We start from the raw sequence: 23,233 nt of genomic DNA, 5'->3' as shown, positions 1-23,233 counted from the left end.
TGTTTGTAATGTCCCGTCTATTGATATCTTTTATTCTTATTATGTCCTTAAGATATTACTTTTTTGTTACTTTGTTTAATTTTAGAGTAGTCTAACTTAAAAAAAGCTTTCACATTTCGTTCGATGTTCTAAGGAACAAAATAAATTGTGTTTATGACATTTATTAGTTGTAACATTGAAAAATAATATAAATAAGGTTAGGTTAGCTCAATAATAAATGTTCTATTTTTTTGAAAATTATAAAAAAAAAAGTTTTTAAAAAGAGCAAAAAAACTAAGTTTATTAATATTAAATTTATTCTTATAAATAGAAGTTTCCGCTTTGCTAAAATATTCCATTATCCTTAAAAATTGATTGTTGATTTTTTTATCAGCCGACGAAGAAAAACTTTGGAAGAAAAGCAAAAAGTTTTTCAAAGGGTAATAAGGTTAACCATTTAAAACAGCAAAATAATGAAGGGGATTTAAGAAAAGAGTATGTTTTTGTATATGTATTTTGGCAGTGAAAACTCCAGATTTGTTTGATAATTTAAAACAAAATATTTAGTATAATATTATTAGTATTTTTATTGCTAGCTTATTGATTATAAAAGTTGAAGTTGTAACTGTAGTATATTGAAGGTACTTATGAAAAAGAATAAATCAGTTGGCATCCGACCGCAGTGTTTTATTGACGTATCTTACACTGGCGACGAGGCGGGTTATTTTTTTTATATTGTACGCGTGCGAAGTAATTAGTTAAAAGTGTTAACATGCCATTTGGTAAAATCGAACCGTTCGATTTGTTTTGTGGACAATGGACAACATATGTGCGACGTGTAGAACAATTTATTTTCCTAAATGACATAAAGGAGACGCATCGGGTCGCCACGTTGGTGACGTTAGTAGGCGATCGTACATATAATTTGATGTGTGACTTGTGTGCACCTGATAGACCGGAGGATAAAACTTTCGAACAGTTAGTGCAAATTGTAAAAAGTCACGTAGAACCGCAACGTTCGGTGTACGCCGAAAGGGAAATGTTTCGACAACGACGGCAAAAGGCAGAAGAAAGCATCGGCGAATTTTTGCAACAGTTAAAACATTTAGCTTCGTCATGCAATTTTGCCCAGAATTTAGAAGAAAACTTATGTGAGCAATTCGTCACGGGCTTGCGGAGCACGGAGATTAAATCACGATTGCTATTTGATGCGAAATTAACCTATAAACGGGCGGTGGAGCTAGCTCTAAATTTGGAAGCCACGGAGAAGCATGTGGAGCGGGTGAGCGGCCGCGTCAGCGTGAGCGGTGCTGTGCGCTCCAGGGACCTCGGCGACGACGTGGCGGCGGCGGTGACGGCGGTCAGCGCGGGCGCAAGCGGCGGCGTTTCACAGGCGGGCGGCGAGCCGTTGCACGCGCTGCGCAGCGGGCCGGCCGTGGCGGCGCGACCGGCTGCGGCGCAACCGCCGTGTTGGAGATGTGGTAAACCACATCGTGCAGATAAGTGTCGTTTTAAGCAATATACGTGTGGCCAATGTAATGTAAAAGGGCATTTAAAAATAATGTGCAAAGCGTCGAATAGTAGAACAGCCGGCACGCGACACAATTTTGTGGAGGAGGACTCCGACTGTGAAATGTATAATATTTGTGCGGTTTCTTGCGGAGATAAGCCTTACTTTATAGACGTTAAGGTTGGTGATGTAATGTTAAAATGTGAACTAGACACTGGAAGTAAGATTTCGGCAATTAATGAGAATTGTTACAAGCGATTTTTTTCCAACTATAAAATTCTTAAGGATTCGATTAAGTTATGTTCGTATTCCGGGTCGCGTATAGAAACGATTGGATATATTGTAGTAAACGCGTCGATTGATGATAATTTTCAAGATAATTTACAACTGTACGTAATCAAGAATGGTAGTCGTCCTTTGTTAGGTAGAAATTGGATTCAAAGATTTAATATAAATGGATTGTGTATTAATAATATTTCACTTGATGTTAACGAGCAGCGAAATCGGTTCATTGAAGATTTAAAAAATAATTATCCTAACGTCTTTACAGATAAGTTAGGTGAATGTAAAAAACAGTTTCGCTTGCAATTGACTGATAACAAACCGGTTTACTTACGCGCGCGGCCCGTACCGCTCGCATTGCGCACCGCGGTGGAGAGGGAAATAAATCGTCTAGAAAAAGAGGGATCGATTTATCAAGTTGAACATTCCGATTATGGTACACCTATAGTACCTATCATTAAACCATCCGGGGACATCCGCATATGCGGCGATTACAAATCTACAATAAATCCGAAATTAAAAATTGATCAATATCCGCTTCCGCGAATAGAGGAACTGTTTGCGGCCCTAAGCGGTGGGCAGGAGTTTTCAAAAATAGATCTGACAACCGCGTATATGCAAGTACCTCTCCACCCCGATTCGCAGGCGTGCACGGCCATCACCACACACGTTGGTACTTATGTATTTAAGCGTACTCCCTATGGTTTAAATTGCATTCCACAAATGTTTCAAAAAATTATGGAGGAGACCCTTAGGGGCTTACCGAATACTGTAGTGTTCCTAGATGATATTTGTGTTACAGGAAAAGATAGGGAGACGCATAAAAAAAATCTGAGAGCGGTAATAGAAAGGTTGGCAAACATGGGTCTTACTGTTAAGTTGAATAAATGTAATTTTTTACAAGAGAGTGTATCGTATTTAGGCTTTATTATTGATAGGCATGGTTTACACCCGGACATGGCCAAGGTTGATGCGATCGTGAAGGCTCCGGAACCGATGAACGTGACTCAATTAAAGGCATTTTTAGGATTAGTTAATTATTATGGCAAATTCGTTCCTAATTTAAGTACATTACTCCATCCCTTGTATGCCTTGTTAAAAAAAAATCAGTCGTGGTATTGGAATACAAATTGTGAAATCGCATTCAGAAAAATAAAAAACATTTTAGCTAGCGACAAGGTGTTGTGTCACTACGAGGCGGAACTTCCGGTGGTGCTGTCGGTGGACAGCAGCGCGTACGGCGTGGGCGCGGTGCTCGCGCACACCTTCCCCGACGGTTCCGAGCGCCCTATAAGCTGCGCCTCCAGGACGCTTTCCGACGCCGAAAAGAATTACAGTCAATTAGACAAAGAGGCGCTCGCTATTATGTACGGAGTGCAAAAACATCATCAATATTTATTCGGCAGGAAATTCACGTTAAAAACTGATCACAAACCATTGGTATATATTTTTGGACCTAAAGGCTGTATTCCACAGACTGCGGCGAGTCGGCTACAACGTTGGGCCGCCAAACTAGCCGCGTACGATTTTAATATTGATTTTGTAAAATCAAAGTGCAACGGCAACGCGGACGCGTTGTCGCGCTTGCCGCTAGAGGGAGACGGCAGCGGCGGCGCATCGAGTGCGCCGGATAAACATTATTTAATGTACGTTGATGAAACTTTACCAGTTAATTTTAAAGAAATAGCATTAGCAACAACTAAAGATAAATTGTTAAGTAGAATTTTTGGATATATTATGTTTGGCTGGCCGGGAAAGTGTTCAGATGATGAAAAGGCTTTTTATGTCAGACGTGCAGATTTGAATATTGATCACGGCTGTATTTTGTATAAATATCGTCTGGTGATACCGCAAACATTACAAAAACGCGTGCTGTTAGAAATTCACGATGGTCATTTAGGCATTGTAAAAATGAAGTCCATCGCTAGGAATTATGTTTATTGGCCGGCACTCGATAAAGATATCGAGTTGATAGGAAACAAGTGCGAGGCGTGTCGCAGCGTACGCGACGCCCCCCCGCGCGCCGTCCTCCATCCCTGGGAGTTTCCCGCCGCGCCTTGGCAGCGACTGCACGCTGACTTTGCGCAGCTGCACGGCAAGTATTATATTATCCTAGTGGATGCCCATAGTAAGTGGCTCGAGGCGGAGGAAATACGTAGCACATCGGCGTATCACACCATAAAATTTCTTAGAAGTTTATTTGCGAGGTTCGGCCTACCGGAAAAGCTCGTTACGGATAACGGGCCTCCGTTTCAAAGCGCGGAATTTAGGGAATTTTGTGATAGAAATATGATACGTCACATAACTTCTTCGCCCTATAGACCGCAAGGTAACGGTGCAGCCGAGAACTGTGTTAAAATAGTAAAAAAAACTATTAAGAAAGCCGTTATAGAAGGTAGGGACATCCATACTAGTTTATATCGGTTTCTAATGCAGTATAGAAATTGTGAACATGCAACAACAGGGGTTGCGCCCGCGGTGGCGCTCCTCGGACATCGGTTGCGTAACAGGCTAGACGTGATGCGCCCGAGCACCGCAAAAATAGTCGAGGAAGCGCAGGACAAACAAGTACTCAACTCCTCGGGACTCGCTAGAAACTTTAAGGTAGGGGATAAAATATTATCTAGAAATTATTCAACTAATAAGCATAAGTGGGTCGAAGGGAAAATTTTACAACAAACCGGTCCGGTGTCGTATAAAATTATGAATAATGATGGGGATGTATACCGTAGGCACACGGACCAAATTTTACCTCGGAGTAACAATAGGTTCTCATGGGACATAGAAAACGAATCGGATAATTATAGTAACATGGATGAGTACGTCAACACGAGACCGCGGAATAGAAATAACAATTATGAAGGTGATACTTTCGATATTGATTACGATACGTACACGACGGCTCAGCCGCAGCCCGACAGTGACACAGGCACTGCGTCGGCGCCGACCACTGAGGCTGTAGGGCCAGCGGAGGCTGAAGATACCACCTGGGCGGTTCCCGGAAGTTCCAACCAGGTGAGCACGTTATCCGGAGAATTAAATGAGAGGGCAAAAAGAGCGCTTCGTCGCGAATGGCGAAGGAAAGGGATGGAGTAAGGTCAAGTAAAAAAAAAAAAAATCGTTACAGCACTTGGTCACATTTATCGCATTTCCTTTGGTTTTCTTGTCGTTTGATTAAACAAGCTTTTTGTTAGATATTAGTAAAATGTAATAATTAATATTAAAATTAATATCAACATAAAGTAAGTTATATGATGTAAGATGAATAATTAGTTTCACTTGGTGGAGGAAGAAAATAGTAGATGTAAGTTAAACTTGTTAAAATGCATTTAAAAAAAAAAAAAAAAATCTGTAAGTTTATTTAGTTCATAGATTATCAAAATGTTATTAATTAGGAGAGAGATGTGTAGTATATTGAAGGTACTTATGAAAAAGAATAAATCAGTTGGCATCCGACCGCAGTGTTTTATTGACGTATCTTACAGTAACGTAATTTTATATCATGCATATGTTTTATAAATATGATTTTTTTCATAACTTCAACATACCATTTCTTTACGAGATATACGAGTATTACACAGTTTGTTAGCATTAAAGCAATATTTATCAAGTAACGAGTAAGTTCTGTCGTCTGCGAATCATTATTTAGATTTCATACTTTTATTCCATAATTTATATATATCATATTCGATTTTGAAATTCGAATTTTGGGATTCGAAATTGAAATTGAGGAACCGCATATTAATTTGGAATTGATATTCTTGAAAATTCTCAATTTTTTTTAAATTGCTAGTTTTTAAAACCTTTAAGATTTTCTTACAACTAATAACACATAGTCAATGGTTTTGACAACCAAAATGATGTTTACTTTAAAGTACAAAACTTTACAGAGTAAAACATCTTGAAACTTATAATGCGAAAAGTTTCAAATCACAAAAGTTTAATAGAGTCTTTAGATGTCTTGACTGTTTACTGTGTGACGGTTGTTAAGTGGTCTCGTGTATTACGACAACTGATAGTACTTTATTAAGATTTTACAAGCAACTACCAAGACTAAGAAGTCATGTATTATCTGTTCTATTTAAGTACAGACCGTAAAGTTAGTTTATCCTAACCTTAGTAGCAGTATCATCAGAAATAATCATATAATAATACGCATTTGCGATTCCTCTGGTATTGCAGATGTCCATGGGCGTCGATGAACACCTTGGTGTTCCCGCTGCTCGTTTGCCCCCTTCTCTTATAAAAAAAAAATATATGTAAGTTGATTTAACATCAGCTGCACGTTACCAATGAACATAAAATATAGACCAATAAAAATAGTCACCAGCATTACTTATTCAATAGTCGTAATATAGTGCAAACTTTATTATTAATTTTGTGGCAGACCTGTCTCATCTTACTACCTGCTTTTCCATACTTTGGTTCTCTTTTCGCCGCTGATGTTTCGAAATCCTATTGATCGATTTTCATACCAATTGAAAATTCTCGACAATAATTGAATTGTTTGATGAAAATTTGAAAATTTAGATAGTTGTTCTGCGAAACCAAAAATTATTGTTCGTTACATTTTCAACTTTCATCAGAAATACAAAGTCAATATTAACAATACGTAAAGTTTGAAATTTAATATGAAATTTCAAATAATCGTTGATGTAGAAAACTTTGTTTCAACATACAATATATAAAATTATATTTAAATTTTTCTAATATTTATGCAACTTATTAAATTATATTGTCTTACTGTGGGTTTCTATTGTCAAAGCGTCTCTTTAAAAACAGAGACGTGTATATGTCGCAGTCATATTGTTGACTAGTAAGAAATATCGTAAGAAGAAATCTCTTAGCTTTTTCTGATTAATAAAATTGATTTTCATTTTAAACATTTGTTTCATTTTGTAAGTATGGTAAGCCTACAGATTATGTATTAGTACGATGTGGCTAAACGTGGGCCGCCTTATTGAAGAACGTATCCTCGTTATGACAATCCGGCTACACGTAGTACCGCCGCATTTGAAAACGGCCCTGTTTTTGATAACAGCTAGCCGTAATGTAATACGGCGGATTATACAGTTTGACTGCGACATATACACCGACAACGTTATCTGATCCGATGGGTAAAGACAAACTAAATTATGATAGCACACTAGCGCCACCCTGTCATTGTCAAAAAAGTGGCACAAGAACATTGTTGTATTGTATTGACCGACAACGATGTCTGATCCGGTGGGCATAAATCAAACTAAATTATGATAGCACAATAGCGCCACCCTGTCAATGTCAAAAAAGTGTCAAGTTCCTTTTCGTATTGTAATGTAGCATGTTTTTCCTTTTATGAAATTTTCTACTTACACATTTTCTGACAGAACTAAAAGCGGTAGCAGCGCTATACAAATGTTACAGCCGTGGCATTTCACAGTTATAATGTTCCAACGTTTTGGCAATAATTTTAAAGATACAGAAAATGTAAAGACATATCTATTTTGTTTACAAACATCAATGCTTTTGAAATACCAAACTATCTTCGTCTGGCCAAGTATTGAATTTAAAACCACTCTGACTTAACAAACACCGCTATATGTGATCTGGCGAAAGTCCAAATCTTTGTGACCATCGGAAAGATGTTTGGCCAAGATGAATATCAAAACTATTTCAATTCACAATTTTTTTAAGAAAGACAAATGTGTTTTCGTAAAAATGGTAAAGTTTGGTGAAAAATGCCAAGCTGTCAACAGAAAAATATTTTGTTGGTAAAATTGTTTTCGTAATTTAATTAAATTTTCTAGTTTTTGTTATATCTGGCATTGCGGACCAAGTAATAATAAATCAATTTCATACTAGACACAGATAAATTAAAAACATTTGTTTTTAATTTTCTGCTTGCGGTAATCGATCAATTTTTTGGCAAATCTAATATGTTTGATCTATTTATTCGACGCTTTTGTTTTTTTAGGTGGCAAGCGATCAAGCGAACGCCTAAATTTAAAAATGGCGATGTGACCTGCCTGTAGAGGTGTGAAAAAAGTCAAAATGTAGCAGATGCGTTAACTACCTTTAATGAACATAAGAGTTGATATACAGATAGACGATTTCCCTTTCTTATTAGGTCCCCTTCCCGCCAAATTAATATCCCCTTCCCAACCTTTCCGTATAAGCAAAGGAGGGTACTAGAATTTGGCTTCAGCAAACCTCGTATGTATGTAAAATGAATTTCTTTACAAAAGAAACGAGACAAAAAGTCGATTTAACCACTAATAAGTTCATCAAAATCTTTGTTACGTTTTCCAATTGTTGGATAGATAATCCGATATTCACGGAAATCCTATTCTGTGTACCCATGGAAGTTATCAAAGAAATGCGTTTACTCTAGGGACTATAGCTGTGAAATTAAATTTTATATTCGCCTCGTAACGCAACAGGCAATGATAAATCACTTGGAAAGAAGCGGATGCTTTCGGGATTATTTTTTAATTAAAATGTTATGAAAGTGTAAATGTAATTTTATATTTAATTGTTTAATACTTTATTTAATCTCCACTGGCGACTGCCAAATAAAAAAGCACATAATTTTATTACAATCATTTTGGATGTAATTTTTGACGTTCTACATAATATATTTCTCCTTATCCAAAAAAAAAAAATAATTATAATAGTAATCTCTGTCTAGATCAGTCCCTCATGATTGAGGATCGTGGTCAGCGGGAGTACGGGAACCATCTGGAGCGGTCCTCCTCCGGTGTCTGGCCAATGCGTCTCTCACGATGGTTTAGAATTTTGTGAACGACATCACTTTGACTTGGTCAGACTATCTTGACGGTGAGCGGTTCGTTTTATAAGACTTACCAATATTTTCATAAAGTTCTGGCAGTCGGCCGAAATCAAATATCCAAATAAAAATAAATAGTCTGTTAAGAGATCATAATAAATTTATCAGCAGTTAAATATTTAATACAATATGTAAAGAGTTTATCGAACCTCCTTCCTCACTCGTTAGCACGGGCATAATATAGATGTGCCTCCGTATATTCATTCAGCGTGAACTCAGTCCCTCTTTAGACGTCGCCGTGGATGCACGTGCTTACGTTTGTGAGAATTTCTACGAGCTTTCAGAATTAAAAACTTAAATCGTGCTTTAAACGGATTTTAAAAGTGAAACCGTTCAGAATTAACTCAGTGTTATTTATTGTGACAACGTTTGTGAATTAAAAAGGATTAACTTGTTTCGCGGTAAGTAATTTTTAGTGATTATGTGTTTGTCTTTTGAGCTTTTGTTTCTTGTCTTTTGTTTTATTTTTTTTTTTAATTATACCAATGAAGTTTATTTTGTGATCTTTTACATTTAATTTAAGTACGTACTCTTATGGTATTATTTAACTAATTTAAGCCTTTGAGGAAAGGGGCCAGTAGTAGAGCCTGCGATAATTTTGTACGAATGGGCCGGTTTGCTCGGTGCCATACCACGATCACGCAGAAGACAGGATTGAAGTGGAAGTAATTTCGCGTTTCGTCTGATGAGTGTACATTTTGGAGACCAGTCTCCTTACCACAATTTTCGTACAGGGAAAGGATGGGTAGAAAAAGTTGACTTAGTCGGGGACGGGAGGCATTGGGGAAATCATCCCTTTCTATGTGTCCGAATCGCTGATGATTAAAGGTAGACAATTCATCTTCAAATGCTAGTATCTATGAGCAGCGGTCGCTTCGCTATTTTAGCGAATTTCGGCGACCCGAAATAAGGTGATAAGGGTAATAAAATAAAGAATCTACAATATGAAATTTATTAAACATTTATATCCATGATTGGGCAGCAATGAATGAATAAACCGAGATTTTCAAGGGTTTAGACGGGATGAAAAGAAAGGTAAAGGTTTTTTGATTATTTTACGAATTATCATTATCTAATCAATTCGAATTTAAATTTAATTTACATTTCTTAAAGATCGCTCCCAACTGTTTTCATGCACTACAAGTTACATTAACCAAATCATTGGCCAATATCTAACCAGGTTCCTGACGTTATATTTGTACCATTTAACAGGTACAATAAGTATCTTAAAAACTTAATAACCGACGATTGGATGCATTTATGTATCTGTAAGTGTACAAAGGGAAAACAGAAAATGTGTGTCACCTAATTTGCATCCATTTTTCCCCTCCAAGAAATATGATTATGTTGAATCAGTGTCCGACTAGTTTGGAACTTATTAGATTTTTCATGTCGGAGAATGTCGCTCACTACGTAGTCGTAGGTAGTTTCTATGGTCGGATGACCACAGATAGACCATAGTTCCGTAAACAATCTTCTGACTAAAAATTTTACTATGACGTTGAGTCTTCAATTATTTAATTTATTATTACATAAGCGCTTAAAGCAAAAATGTCTCTAATTTTCGCAACACATTTTGCAGCTAAATTCAAAATCTACTAGTCTTTTAGTTATTTAAAAAAAAAATGGGACCCATCTGCAAGCACTTCCTTTCGATTAAAATAAATTTTATCAAAATCGGACCACCAGAGGCGGAGATGCGCAGTAACACACATAAAAAATACATTCGAATTGATAACCTCCTTCTTTTTGAAGTCGGCTAAAAACAAAAGGTATGATTGTTGAAATTACACTATTATCAAACGCAGAAATATTGTCCTTTTATTTATTTTTTAGTTACAGACTAGATAAATGACATATCCAAACAAAATATATCTCAACCGACATTTAGAGATTAATACAAGGTTATCTAATATCAAAGAGATCGCTTTGTATAGAGACTCCTGTTGAAGATCTGTTTAATTCATACTTACTGTAGTACCTTTATGTTTGTCGTGACAAAGTCTAGTTTTAAATTTTGTTTACTCACTGATAGTAGTTATTATTAGTCAGAAGATTTAAAAAATTAACATAATTTAGATTTATTGTATTCGCTTGGCGGGTTATCTATAAATCTGTAGAAAATTTAAATACAGTGTCTCAAATTCGGTTACGATCCCATATTGGGGATTTAAATTATTCAAACTTTCGTGAGACATTATCATTAACTTATATAGGAACGGCTAAAACACTCACGTATATATATCCGGTGTCGGCACCGACTAGTTTCGAGCCCATCGGGTGACCCATCATCAAGGTGAGTGTCAGTGAGCGACGGGCCGCGTCCGGGAAATAATACCAGTCCCACTCACCCTTTTAGTCGTTCCCATATAAGTTATTGGGGATTTCTCAAAACGATAACCCAAATATTTCAGTTATTATCGCTATTGTAATCAAATCATAAAATCCATCGTATTTCAAAGTCCAATTTAGTAGATTCACAATTCACAATCGCAACACAAAGCTGGAGCGAGCAAAGACATTTATTCCCGAAATTTCAATACAGCGAATGTTCCGACTGATTTGTTAACAACGGCCTCGGAAACAAAGGCGACGACCGAAGTGCTTTTCATATAATAATATTGAATCAAAGAGTTGAGAACAATAATTTATTTTATTGTTGATATTTTATTACTCATGTTGTCGGTGATAAATTTATTGTTAATCTAATCTATTGTTATTATTGACTGGCATAACAAATTTGAATCCCATAAAACTAAAAAAAAATATTACCTTCGCATTTATGAAAAATCTACTAGTCTCTAGTTATTTAAAAAAAAAAATGGCACCCATCTGCAAGCACTTCCTTTCGATTAAAATATTTTTTATCAAAATCGGACTACCAGGAGCGGAGTTTTGCGGTAAAACACATAAAAAAAATACAGTCGAATTGATAACCTCTTTCTTTTTGAAGTCGGCTAAAAATGACTAGCTGTCACCCGAGACTACGTCCGCGCGGCATTAAAAAAAATATAATAAGTAGCCTATGAGTTCTTCCAGACTATGATTTACATCTGTGCTAAATTTTATCGAGGTCCGTTGAGCTGTTCTGGAGATAACTCCAAACAAAAATCCATCCATCCATCTAAACATTCGCATTTATAATATTAGTAAGAGGTAAGATGAGACTTAAAATACATTTCGATGAGTTGATAATGTTTTTTTTTTTATTTTGGTTTTGTCTTTGAAATATCACGGTTTATAAACTGACTATGTAAAGAGGTCAGTGATTGCGTTATTTTGGAGCATTAAGGGAGAATTTTAAACTCCAACCTTTCTGGCCGTAAACATTTCGAAGTTAACAAAAATGTACTATTCTTGCCCTTAGCCACGTTTTCGTTTGCTTTGTATATCCAAACAAGCAATGGCTATCTACAAAGTGAAACATCTAATATATAAAATTCTCGTGTCACAATTTTCGTCACCGTACTCCTCCGAAACCGCTTGACCGATTCTCATGAAATTTTGTGAGCATATTCAGTAGGTCTGAGAATCGGCCAACATCTATTTTTCATAACCCCCCCCCCCCATTTTTTAACTGCGCGCGGACGGAGTCGCGGGCGACAGCTAGTTGTTTTATAAAATTTCAAATAAAAAGTAACGATCACGAATTTTTTTAGTATCTACATGTTTTTTAGTAATAAGCAGTACAAATCTTAGTTATATTGTTAATGAGAAAGTTTGGATGGATGGATGGATATTTGTTATTACGTACATCCAAAACGGATTGACGAATCTCGGTATTGGCACAGATACAGGACATTGTCTGGAAAACCGCATAGGCATTTTAATTATTAAGTTTTTTTTTTTTTTTTTTCATTTTTGCGCGGACAAAATCGTGGCCGAAAGCTAGTGCGTAACAAATCCAAAAAGTTGTCACACTAACTTACAAACTCTGCCTACCTTTCTGTAATATAGAATCTCTTTTAAGTTTTTAATAAAACAGCTTTAGTTTGTTTTTTGTAAAATATTATAAAAAAGAAATTTCATATGTGAACGCAAAACCAACAGAAGGATTTATCTGTTTTATATATTTAATACAATAAACATATTTGTACATAAATATAGTATACTTCAATTGAAAATTAAATAATTCGAGCGTACAAAATAAACAGCTAATTTGACCTTTATTTCGTATTTAATATATCACACATTCAAAATAATGTGTGAACACGAGTAAAATCGTTAATTTATTTCACAGTATACCACTGGGAACGACATGCCTACTTATTTAGTGCTAGCGGGTACAAAGCCTTCTCTTATCTAAAGCGCGAGAGAATGCGAGACAGGAGACACTTTAAAGCTTAAGAACTCAACTAGGGCTGCCAATTTACAATGACCCTACGTAGAAATGAATACTGGCGACTACAAAACCACGACCATTGCCTTATCAAGTCTCGATTAAAAAAACTATAATCCGGTAACTTAGACAAGATACGTCATATAAGATGGAAGAGGTGGCAGCCCTAACTTAACGTATGGGAGTCTTAAGTATGTTGTGTTTCATAGAACAAGTGCTTCTTGATCAAATTACTATTTGCAGTTGTAACAATATTTATTTTCTTCAGAATTTAATTAAATACGTAACCGCACATACGAAATTAGTGAAGTAACATACTTTATTTGAGATTTTTTCCATTGTCCTCGGCGGTATTTCCAAACCGCTACGACTTATGGTCCTTCAAGAAGCGAGCGTATCACCTTCTCAAAGGCCGGCAACGCATCTGTGATTCCTCTGGTATTGCAGATGTCGATAGTCGTCGATGAACACCTTGGTGTTCCCGTTGCTCGCTTGCCCCCTTCTCTTATAAAGAAAAGAAAATTAAATTATTGTTTCGAATTGTTTCAGGTAAACAATGCAAAAGAGGAAACGTCAAAGAAAAAGGAAACTAAAATTGTGTGGTGTGAAATGGACGATGATTTTGAAAATATAAGGGAGTGAAAGAAATGAAGTTTAAAATGGCTTTCCGTGCGCTGCGTCCGATAAATGGCGGACTTTCTAACAGACATCTGTTGGTTGTTATTCTATTCTTGTGTCAGACTATAGTTTGTGACAGTCAATGTCCGAAGTTTGCTGAAAAGCCTCTGGAGACGCGAGTTGAAGATGCTTCCATTGTTTTCAGGGCGGTTGTTATACAAGCACATTTTCAGGTAAGTTTTTCATATTACTTAATTACCAGATATGTTAAATCACGATGTGTAGGGGAAACTTTACATAAAAGCTACTTAACCGATCTTGATCCAAATTCATTTCAGAGGTACTCCTTACTAAAGTATAATTTGGTTAAATACAAACAAATGAATTAGATTTTATCGCTACTTAATTTGTCATAATACGGCTTAAGTGCTATCCATTTATATGTAGTACGGTGGCACGCTATCAAACGGTGACCTGAATTCGCCCAAATGGCGAAGCGATTGCTGCCCATAGACATTCGCAATTGCAAATGCGTTGCTTACCTTTAGTCGACGGAGGAAGAGACGCACAGAATGAGAATATATCCCCTTCCAATACATTCCCTCCTCCATTAAAATACTGCAGCAGCGGCACCATGCAGAGTTTGAGTGGTATTATGAGCTATCTTTTCTTTGTAAAAGTGGCATTAAAAATGACAAAGCTTCATCCATCTAAATTACAGTAGTTGTAGACGCCAGCAACAACATCATCTGTTGCATGGATCAGCTTGCCTGGTTAAATACCACACAGAAGAAATTTCCGCGTTTCGTCTGATGAGTGTGGTGCTGGAAGTTAATTTATTTCTTATCCCCTTCCCATCTTTTTCTTATAGAGGAAATTATGGGATTGAGATGGGAATTTATCGGAGGAGGGGACGAATAGGAAGGGGAAATATTCACTTTCTCTGCGTCACATCTGTAGATTAAAGGAAGGCAACGCATCTGTAATTGCGGACGTCTATGAGCAGCGGTCGCTTAGCTATTTCAGCGAATTCGATTTTGCCAATTTGTGATGTTAATTCAAGTTAACTTTTATAACGTATAAACGGTATTAATATACGACCCAATCTATTTAGCCAATAAAGCAAATATCAAAATAACAGCGCAAATCCAATAATGAACGTAATACGTTGATAAACGAGACGAATTATTACGTCACCGCGGAATGTGTTATGAAAACAAATTTTATTTTACACTCAAATTAAATGCAAATGCAATCAGCGTTCGTTATTCAGTCCTGCATTAAATCATTCCCGATGAGATCTGATTATTATTCCGCACACAATCACATTTATGAAATTAAAAAAGTACTACGGATTCGCGGTAGTGATTTGTTTGATGAAATACAATGTTTGAGTGTTTATTTTCTTTTGCTTTTACTTTTCATTAAATAAAAGTACTAAGTAAAAATTCTCGCAACTTATTTGGTACTCACAACTTACGCCTCTAACCCAGAGGGGTAGACAGAGATTACGGACCTCCATTTGGGGTGGCCAAACTATTTTATATTTTGAGGTTATATTTAATTAGCGTGAGTGTTCACTGTGATACCCTTAAAACATATTGTACAATCATTCTTAAAAAAACTACTCTATTCTATCTATTTTTTTTTAAATATGTTTTTGTATAGGTGAATCAGCAGTGAAAACCAAAGGTTAGAAATTTGATTTTACATATTGTAGCAGGAAATAAGTGTAAATTATTATTATTATTTTTTAGTTTCGTTGTAATAAAGTTATCTGAAGTAATATCAAAAGTGGAAATAGAAAACGATAGTATTTCAGTACTAATGGATTCTCAAAATATTTCGTTGTATAAATTTCTATAATGGACTCCTTTGATGAGCTTTATGCCTGGCTTGAAAGGGATTTTCCGCACCCTTAACTCTACGAGGTCCGTTATACTTATGCGCTACATAAAAATATAATATTTGTATACACACGCTAATCTAATACAACTTTATATGATTTGCCATTGGTTTCTGAGACTAAATTCTCTGTATAAAACATATCGTCGTCCCTGTCATTATCTTTGACAAAACGTAGATGATAAATACCTGGATGTTTTAAACGGGGATTTAGGTCTCAGAAATCTTTGTATTATTTAATACGTTTTATCTTCACAAACATATGACAGCTTTCGAATAATTTATAACGAAACGTGAAGAAAACGTAGACTTTTCTCAAAAATCTTAAATACTAATAAAAACACGGATGATTCAACTGTATTAAATAGGTTATCTTACTAATATTATATATGCGAATGTTTAATTGGATGGATGGATGGCTTTTTGTTAGAAAGTATCTCCAAAACGGCTGCACGGTTCACGTTGAAATTTGACATAGATGTAGAACATAGCTTGGAAGAACACATAGGCTGCTAATTATTTTTTTTTAATTCCGCGCGGACAGAGTCGCGGGTGACAGTTAGTATTATAATAACTATAGTGTTTTACTGTACAACTAAAATATACTTAGATATTAAGACAACAGTCTTTGATAAGTATCGTTCAAACCCCAAAATCTCTGAAGGCACTGAAATTACGATATCAAACTATGTCTAGCCGAATATTGGATACTAAAATTTAACAATCTTAATCTCTGCTTGTACATGTATTTTATAGGCGATACAAATTATTAGATTAATTCCAAAAGCTTACAAAGTGTTTAATTACATTAAATACAAACCTTAGATAGGTTATATAATGTAATGTAGTTGCGCAATTTAGTTATAACATAGTTTATTAACTTATTTTGTTTTTATAGTTAAGTAAATAAGTTTTTGTTTACAAAAATATTTTATTTATTATGATATTGAATCCTAGCTATCTATATAATCTTTAGCTCCTCGTGATATACCAGAAATTAATTTTATATTTTCTTCGTATTTAAACAATATACTGTACAAACAGTTAGCATCCCAAATAAACAGTCATCAGCTTTTAATTTGTTAATTTTCTTTCGTATTCTTGAATGATGTATTTAAAATATTAGTTGGTAATAAATACGTTTTTGTTTCAGAGTAAAACATTAGATTTAGCACTTGTATCAATCTATAGAGGTGGTGTGGAGCTGGCGTCTGTCAGTCAGTACTCAGGCTCCCCGTACAACACAACTGATCGGTAAGTCGACTACTCTGACAAATGTATTAAGAAATTCTCTTCCAAAAAAACCAATAAACCAATTTTTTGTGTTTTTTTGGTGATCCAAGGTTATAAACGAGCAAACGGTCACCTGGATTCGCTGAAATTACGAAGCGAACACTGCTTTTAGACATCTTCAATAGACATTTACATTTTAGTGACGGAGGTGAAGACGCACAGAAAGAAGTTATTTTCATCTCCGATGATTCCCCTTCTCAGTCAAATCCATTTCCCCTTCTGATCATTTCTTTATAAGAAAATGGAACGTGGACTATTAGACTTTTGGTACGAAAACTCATTAGACGACAAACAACACATGTTGTGTCTATGAGTTAAACGTTTAGAATCTACTCTAATTGATATAAATGACCACCTTTAAGTACTCTTCGTTCGCACGATTTTATTTCTATATACCCTATATGAAACAAAAGAATCAGAGTTAGTACTTAGAACCACTAATGAAGTTCGGACTCCTCCGTCTGTGACTTAACACTCATTCGAACTCGTGAGAGCTACTGAAGATTAGCGGAGAACTCAATTAAACAAACAAACTTCTGGGCGAGATCGCGATCCGTGTAATTAAATTTTCTCAGCAAAAGTGCTGCGTGATACGAATACTTAGCAGCTTTGTCACTCCACTCGTCTTACGTAACTTGACAAATATTATACTGATGTTTCATATTACACAATTAGTTTTATAACATTAATTGGATCATTATTTTATGTTTCGTTCTTCTTGCTGTCTTTGCATCTGGTTTGGTTTCTATACTGGTTGATCATATTTCTTGAACATCAAAAATACAAACTTCCTATAACAGAGTCGAAATGTATCTTAAAAAAAAAGAAGAAGGCTTGATTGTTTGCTAATTTTAAAATTCTGTGAAATTAAGCAAATTTCTATAAGTTTTTAAAATTAAAATAATTTTTAGGCAAGTGAATCTAAAAGTGAGTCCGCAAATAGAGGGATGCTTCAACTGGAGTATGGCTCCATCGCAAAGCGAGTTTATTATCTTCGCGAGGATCAGTGACCCAGCCGAAGACTTGGAAACGACGCCAGCAGACGGACCATGGCTAGAGGCCACCTCAGCAGCAGTTCCTTGGAGTTTAGGCGTTGATATAGCTATTTGGAATGCAGTCGGTATGTTCTTTAATATCTGAAAATACGTCATTAAAAGTATGTGTGTGTAACTAGCATTATTATGAAAAAAAAAAACGGATATCTGCCATACCACAGTGTTATAAAAAGACAAAATTATATTGAGATCTTAATATAATTACTAGCAATAGTCACAGGGTATTAACGATAAAGCAATATTTTGTAACTGATAAATCACAATGAGATATCAATAAAGTTATAGTCACAAACATAAATTTATTACCAGTTAATAAAAATTTTAATAAACAGGTTGGGCGGGTTGGGGAGAATGGGGCGTGTGCAGTAAAACATGTGGAGGAGGTAAACAAATCAGAAGAAGATACTGTTCAAAAGCATTGTGCGAAGGCTTTGGTGAACAAAGACGTTCATGTAACTCTTTTGATTGTACAGGTAATAACTATCAAGCTAAAGCAAACTTAAATATGACGTTTTTAATTTTGGCCTTAGTTCAGTCACTTAAAAAGTCTTGGTTAGACAACTTTTCACATTATCAACTTATTGAAGATAACAAATGGATAGAAAATTACAGACAGTAAATTAATATTAGGACCGACGAAAATTTCGAGGGTCGAAAGTTGAAGTTACGTGTGTCCGTAACATACACGATTTATAATTTTCAGACACTGATAAAATCGAAATTCTGAATTACCATAAGTTTAAAATTTGTTTTCATTATCAGTAACTTCGACATTTTAATATTCATAAATAAAATTAAACAAACAACTCCTACGTTCTTAAACCAGAGAGACAGGCAAAGTATGATTTATTAAAATACCAAATAAAATTCATTTGAAAGAATTCTAATTTTTATTTCTATTTGTAGTATCTATAAATCCTCTAGCGCCTGACGCTAGACGCAACTTCCATCCTACACAAGCCCGATGGGGGTCAGTTCCGGACCGGCCTCACGCATTCAGTCTGCGACCAAACTCTTACATATGGATTGCTTCTTCAGAACTCTTTGCCACTGGAAGAACTTTTCCGTCTGAGTTCACATTATTTGTTTCATTGAGATTAAGACCTGAGGTTTGTTAATATGGTTTTAATAATGTATAGAAAGCGGAACAATTTTCATAACTCGTAATTTTAATAAACAATGCATGAAAATTTTGACATCAATATTTTGAAATGATACTATTTTTAAATCCAAGAATATAAATTCTAGTAGTATTAAGCATTTTAATTTCCTACCAATCTATGCTACGTATAAGTTCTTTGAATGATTTATACTAAATCGATTTGTAGATATGAACTCGGAGGCATAAAAGTTTCAAGGGAAGCAGTCGTGAAATAAAAATATTCTCGAATTTCGTTTGACTAATGTTGTATTCGATGCCTTCGATGATTCTTTGCTTCTTTAACTAATACACTCAAATTCTTTTTTGCACAAAGTTCATTAATATTTTCATTCTCCGCCTTCTAAACTCCTAGTTTTTTATTTTTTATTTTAGAGCGGTGGTTACGGCCAAGGCACACTATTCTCGTTGCGGTCCCGGCGGCGGTCCGGCTCGTTCCTGTCACTCGAGCTGGCCGGGCGCGGCGCGGCCAGATTGGTTCACGCTGGGGCCGGCCTCTCACGCTCTATATATCTTGCAGTGCCATTGTATGATTTCCGTTGGCATCATATAGCTATAAGGTAATCTTAAACTTACTAATGAGTTCCAAATATAACGGTTGCTGCTTTTTGGGACATTGTTTTCTTTTTTCCTATGGTATAAAAATTTATTTAACCTTTTTAGTTATACAATACGTTATACCTATTAATAATTTCTTACGTTATACGTTTTAACATAAAAAAACAGAAGCTTTACAACGATAAGGACAGCCCTTTTTTATAAATGTTTTTTGCGATCCTAAATAATAGTGGCTGTTAATTCCCCAAGGATGTTTTGAGACAGAAAATTGTGCGATAAGCGAGTAGAAAAAAATGTCCTTCGCCTTACAATGTGAAGATATTGAAATAATTTTCCGTGTCCACGTGTATTGTTCTTTATAAATTGAATTAAATAAAATAAAAGCAATATTCTCGAAACAGTGATAGTAATATATCACTGTCCACAAATTTTACAACACTGACAAATTATTCTACAAAGTAGTTTAATGGTTTGTCATTAAATGAAGAAAAATAAATAAAGTAAATAACTTTTCGAACGTTTACTTATAAATATTACATTTATCAAGCGTGAAGCAAACAGTTAACATCATTTCTTAAAAAAAAAAAATCAAACTTAATTTTGCTTCCAAGTGAAAGAATCAAGTTTTTAATTCTGTTTGTTTTTGTGTCAGTGTTCACGACGATAATACGGTCCGTGTTTACGTCGACTGCCGTTGGCTAAGGACAGATGTCCTTGAGAAGGATGCTTTGGACACGCCAACTGACGCCGATCTCATTATAGGCTATCTTTTCTCAGTAAGTAGCAGTTTTATTAAATAAAATCATAAGCCGTGCACGAAAAGGGACATCGTAAATATTAACACAGACTGAGAAAGATTTTTCAGAGTATCAACTTACTTGTTTTCGTCTGTTTGGTATTAATATTATTTATTAGGTCGTTTGGAAACTCATTTCGTTTTTTCTCGACTTAGGATTCGTATATTTTTGACGAAGATGCACCACGTCCTGGAAGGTCGGTTGGAGATGATAAAGGCATTATAAATAAAAATGACTTTTCGAACAACCCAATATAAGGGATACATATATGTGATAGGCGATAGTTACTCTTTAATATTTAAAACACGAATTCCTTTTAGAGCAGAGAATAACTACACATGAAGAAAAATTGAAAAATAAACTGTGTAACTATACTTTGAATATAAAAAAGTTCAAGATCTGCTTATACTTTTAGGGTCTATAAGTTCTAGTGTATAAAAAATAACTTCAATACTAGATACAAGCATATTACTCTTAATAAAGCAATTCATTAATGATTTCATATCACAAACATTGAATACATTTATGTACATGAAATTACCAGTTCGATACAAAAGGGTATTACTTCCACGCAAAGCACACGCGGCTGGGATGGGTCGGATTTATTGCGAGTTGTAAAGTCAGGTTTCTACGGAATATGATTTTGAGAACTGACAGCTGATCACCATGCAGCCACGCACTCCGCTGCAATATTTATCTTTAATCGACCGTAGTAGTTTTACAGATGGAGCTGAACTTATCTGCGCTACCGGAGACTTGTTTCTACAACTTCTTATGAGCCAGAGAGTTTTTTCATTTTTTATATAGATGTCATGACAATTCAAAATTACGTACCACAGATATTGTTACGGTACAAGTCGGTAGGTTTGTCCTCATTCGCAGAGTCATGCACCGTGAAAACCAGCCTTAATTTTCAAATGTACGTTCTCGTAGCGGCAAACAATGATGTAATCCTCAATATAACCCTATTAAACGTGTTATTGAGCATTAATGCGACATAAACGACCGCATTTTGTGACAAAAAAAAAACACATACTCGTAATAAATCTATTCAAATTATTTTACGGAATTAAAGTTATTTCTATAGAATAGTATACCTTAAAATCGTTCAATAATCAATTAAGGAGTTTCTCGTACTAAGTCTATACTAAGAGTCTCCCTTACGACTCTGAGTGTGGATTATTCGAATTCAATTGATCCCTTAAATTTATAATAAGCGCCTGCGAAGTTTTGGTCAATAGCTGATATACGATATTTATATTTGCACAACACTGATCGTTGGTTTAAAATTTTAAAATATTAACCAACGATCAGATTCAAATTTCTGTACAAAACCTGTGAATCCCTGTTCAATCCCTGTCATTATCTTGGAAAAAACAGAGATATCAATATCATTTAAACGGGGATTTTTGTCTCAAAAGCCATGATTATAAATTTAAATATTGAATTGTCAAGAATTAAATTAAAAAGTTTTTTGAATTCACAGGGAGATCTCGAACAACTAGTGTTGGTTCCGAAGGCGGGTCAAGCTCACAAGCAGTGCTCTAGTCAAGTCGTAGGAGTGACCAGTTTACCTGATACATTGCAATTACCTTAACTGGTTTAATATACGCCCGCAGAAAAGTATACAACTGATCTATTAAAGTTGCAATTGTTTTACAAAATTATTTAAAATAAAAAATGTCTATTAGTATAATGAAAACTTATATTGCGTGTAAAACTGTTAGCAAAGTAAAGATGTAAATATCATACTTGTGTTTTAAATATTTCAACTCGTAATATACTTTGTTAATTTAGTAAAAAGTTTTGTTGAAATATAAAAATAAAAACATATTATAGTTGCATTGGATATAAAATATAATTATATATTTATCAGGCCTTATTGTAAATACTATTTGCACATGCTTTCAAAAAAATAAACATGATTGTTTTTGTAGTATTATAATTAAGAAATTAGTTTGTGTAAAAATAATGAAGTATTGTCAAAAATTTAATTAAACAAATGAATAAAGAAATGGCCTAGTATTGAATTGTTTGATTTTAAACTATTTTATGACTTTTCTTATGAATCAGATATCATCATTAACCTTCCCTTATCCCTATGGAGGGTCGGCACAGTATGTACTACTCCTCCATACATCTCTATCAGCGGTCATATCTGAATTTACCCCCTTACGCATATCCTCTTTCACACAATCCATCCATACTTTCTTTGGTCTTCCTCTACCTTTATAGCCATCCACATTCAATCTCATTACTGTTTTGTTTTTATGATTATCATCCCTCCGCATAACATGTCCAAACCACGCTAACTTTCTATTCCTCTATTTTTCGATAGCGTTTGGGAAAACGCACCGCAAGACCTGTACAGGCACAGGAGACTCATCGCAAGTGGGAAGTGGTAGTAATTTTTTTCTGTCTGATAAGTGTGCGTACCGGAGACTTTCTTCTAGTCCTCTTCTCCTATACTCAATTATTTTCCTATCCTTTTCCTATAGTCAATTATTTGACAACTTTATTTGCTAGAATAAAAACAAAAAAACATGTCTTTATTTTATTAGTTCTATATAAAAAGTACAATACATTTCTCAAGCTTTTGAAGTCATGTTAAAGGTTAAAATCGTCAAGGTTCATGTGAAAATGTCCTTAAATTTCAATAGCCATTACAACTGTAACTTTACTATCAATAGTAAAGCTTATTTATTTTTTATTTTCTTTTAAATCACTCATATAAAGCCGATTATATCTCGGAGTCTTCAACAATGCGATTTATTTGATCTCGTTTTCTCTCATAAGATCAGAATCTTTCAGGGAATTTCAATTACGATCGAGTTGTGCGTGAGTTGAATGCACAGCTTTGCTTATTTACGACTCGGACGTAGATTTAGCGTAAACTAGAACTGGCATTATGT

At 35.1% G+C, this 23,233-nt stretch overlaps 1 protein-coding gene across 1 annotated transcript; it reads left to right on the top strand.

Annotated features, from left to right (window-relative positions):
• The first annotated feature begins 8,746 nt into the window (after nucleotides 1–8,746).
• Nucleotides 8,747–21,934, top strand: LOC106718892. The gene is made up of 9 exons (XM_045679979.1): nucleotides 8,747–8,998; nucleotides 13,486–13,787; nucleotides 16,613–16,713; nucleotides 17,664–17,872; nucleotides 18,140–18,280; nucleotides 18,714–18,916; nucleotides 19,342–19,526; nucleotides 20,177–20,300; nucleotides 21,808–21,934. Exons 2-9 carry the CDS (start codon nucleotides 13,584–13,586, stop codon nucleotides 21,916–21,918), a joined length of 1,278 nt encoding a protein of 425 aa, XP_045535935.1. The 5' UTR covers nucleotides 8,747–8,998; nucleotides 13,486–13,583; the 3' UTR covers nucleotides 21,919–21,934.
• The last annotated feature ends 1,299 nt before the right edge of the window (nucleotides 21,935–23,233 follow it).

Source organism: Papilio machaon, chromosome 11 (genome assembly GCF_912999745.1).
Source record: "Papilio machaon chromosome 11, ilPapMach1.1, whole genome shotgun sequence".
NCBI lineage: Eukaryota > Metazoa > Arthropoda > Insecta > Lepidoptera > Papilionidae > Papilio > Papilio machaon.
Note: the sequence above shows the minus strand (reverse complement) of the source record. Positions and strands in the feature narration are given on the sequence as shown.

Coding starts and splice junctions, on each gene's coding strand:
- LOC106718892 (XM_045679979.1), top strand. CDS start 13,584: ATGAAGTTTAAAATGGCTTTCCGTGCGCTGCGTCCGATAAATGGCGGA. Junction 18,281..18,713: donor TAACTCTTTTGATTGTACAG/GTAATAACTATC, acceptor TTCTATTTGTAG/TATCTATAAATCCTCTAGCG. Junction 19,527..20,176: donor TGGCATCATATAGCTATAAG/GTAATCTTAAAC, acceptor TTTTTGTGTCAG/TGTTCACGACGATAATACGG.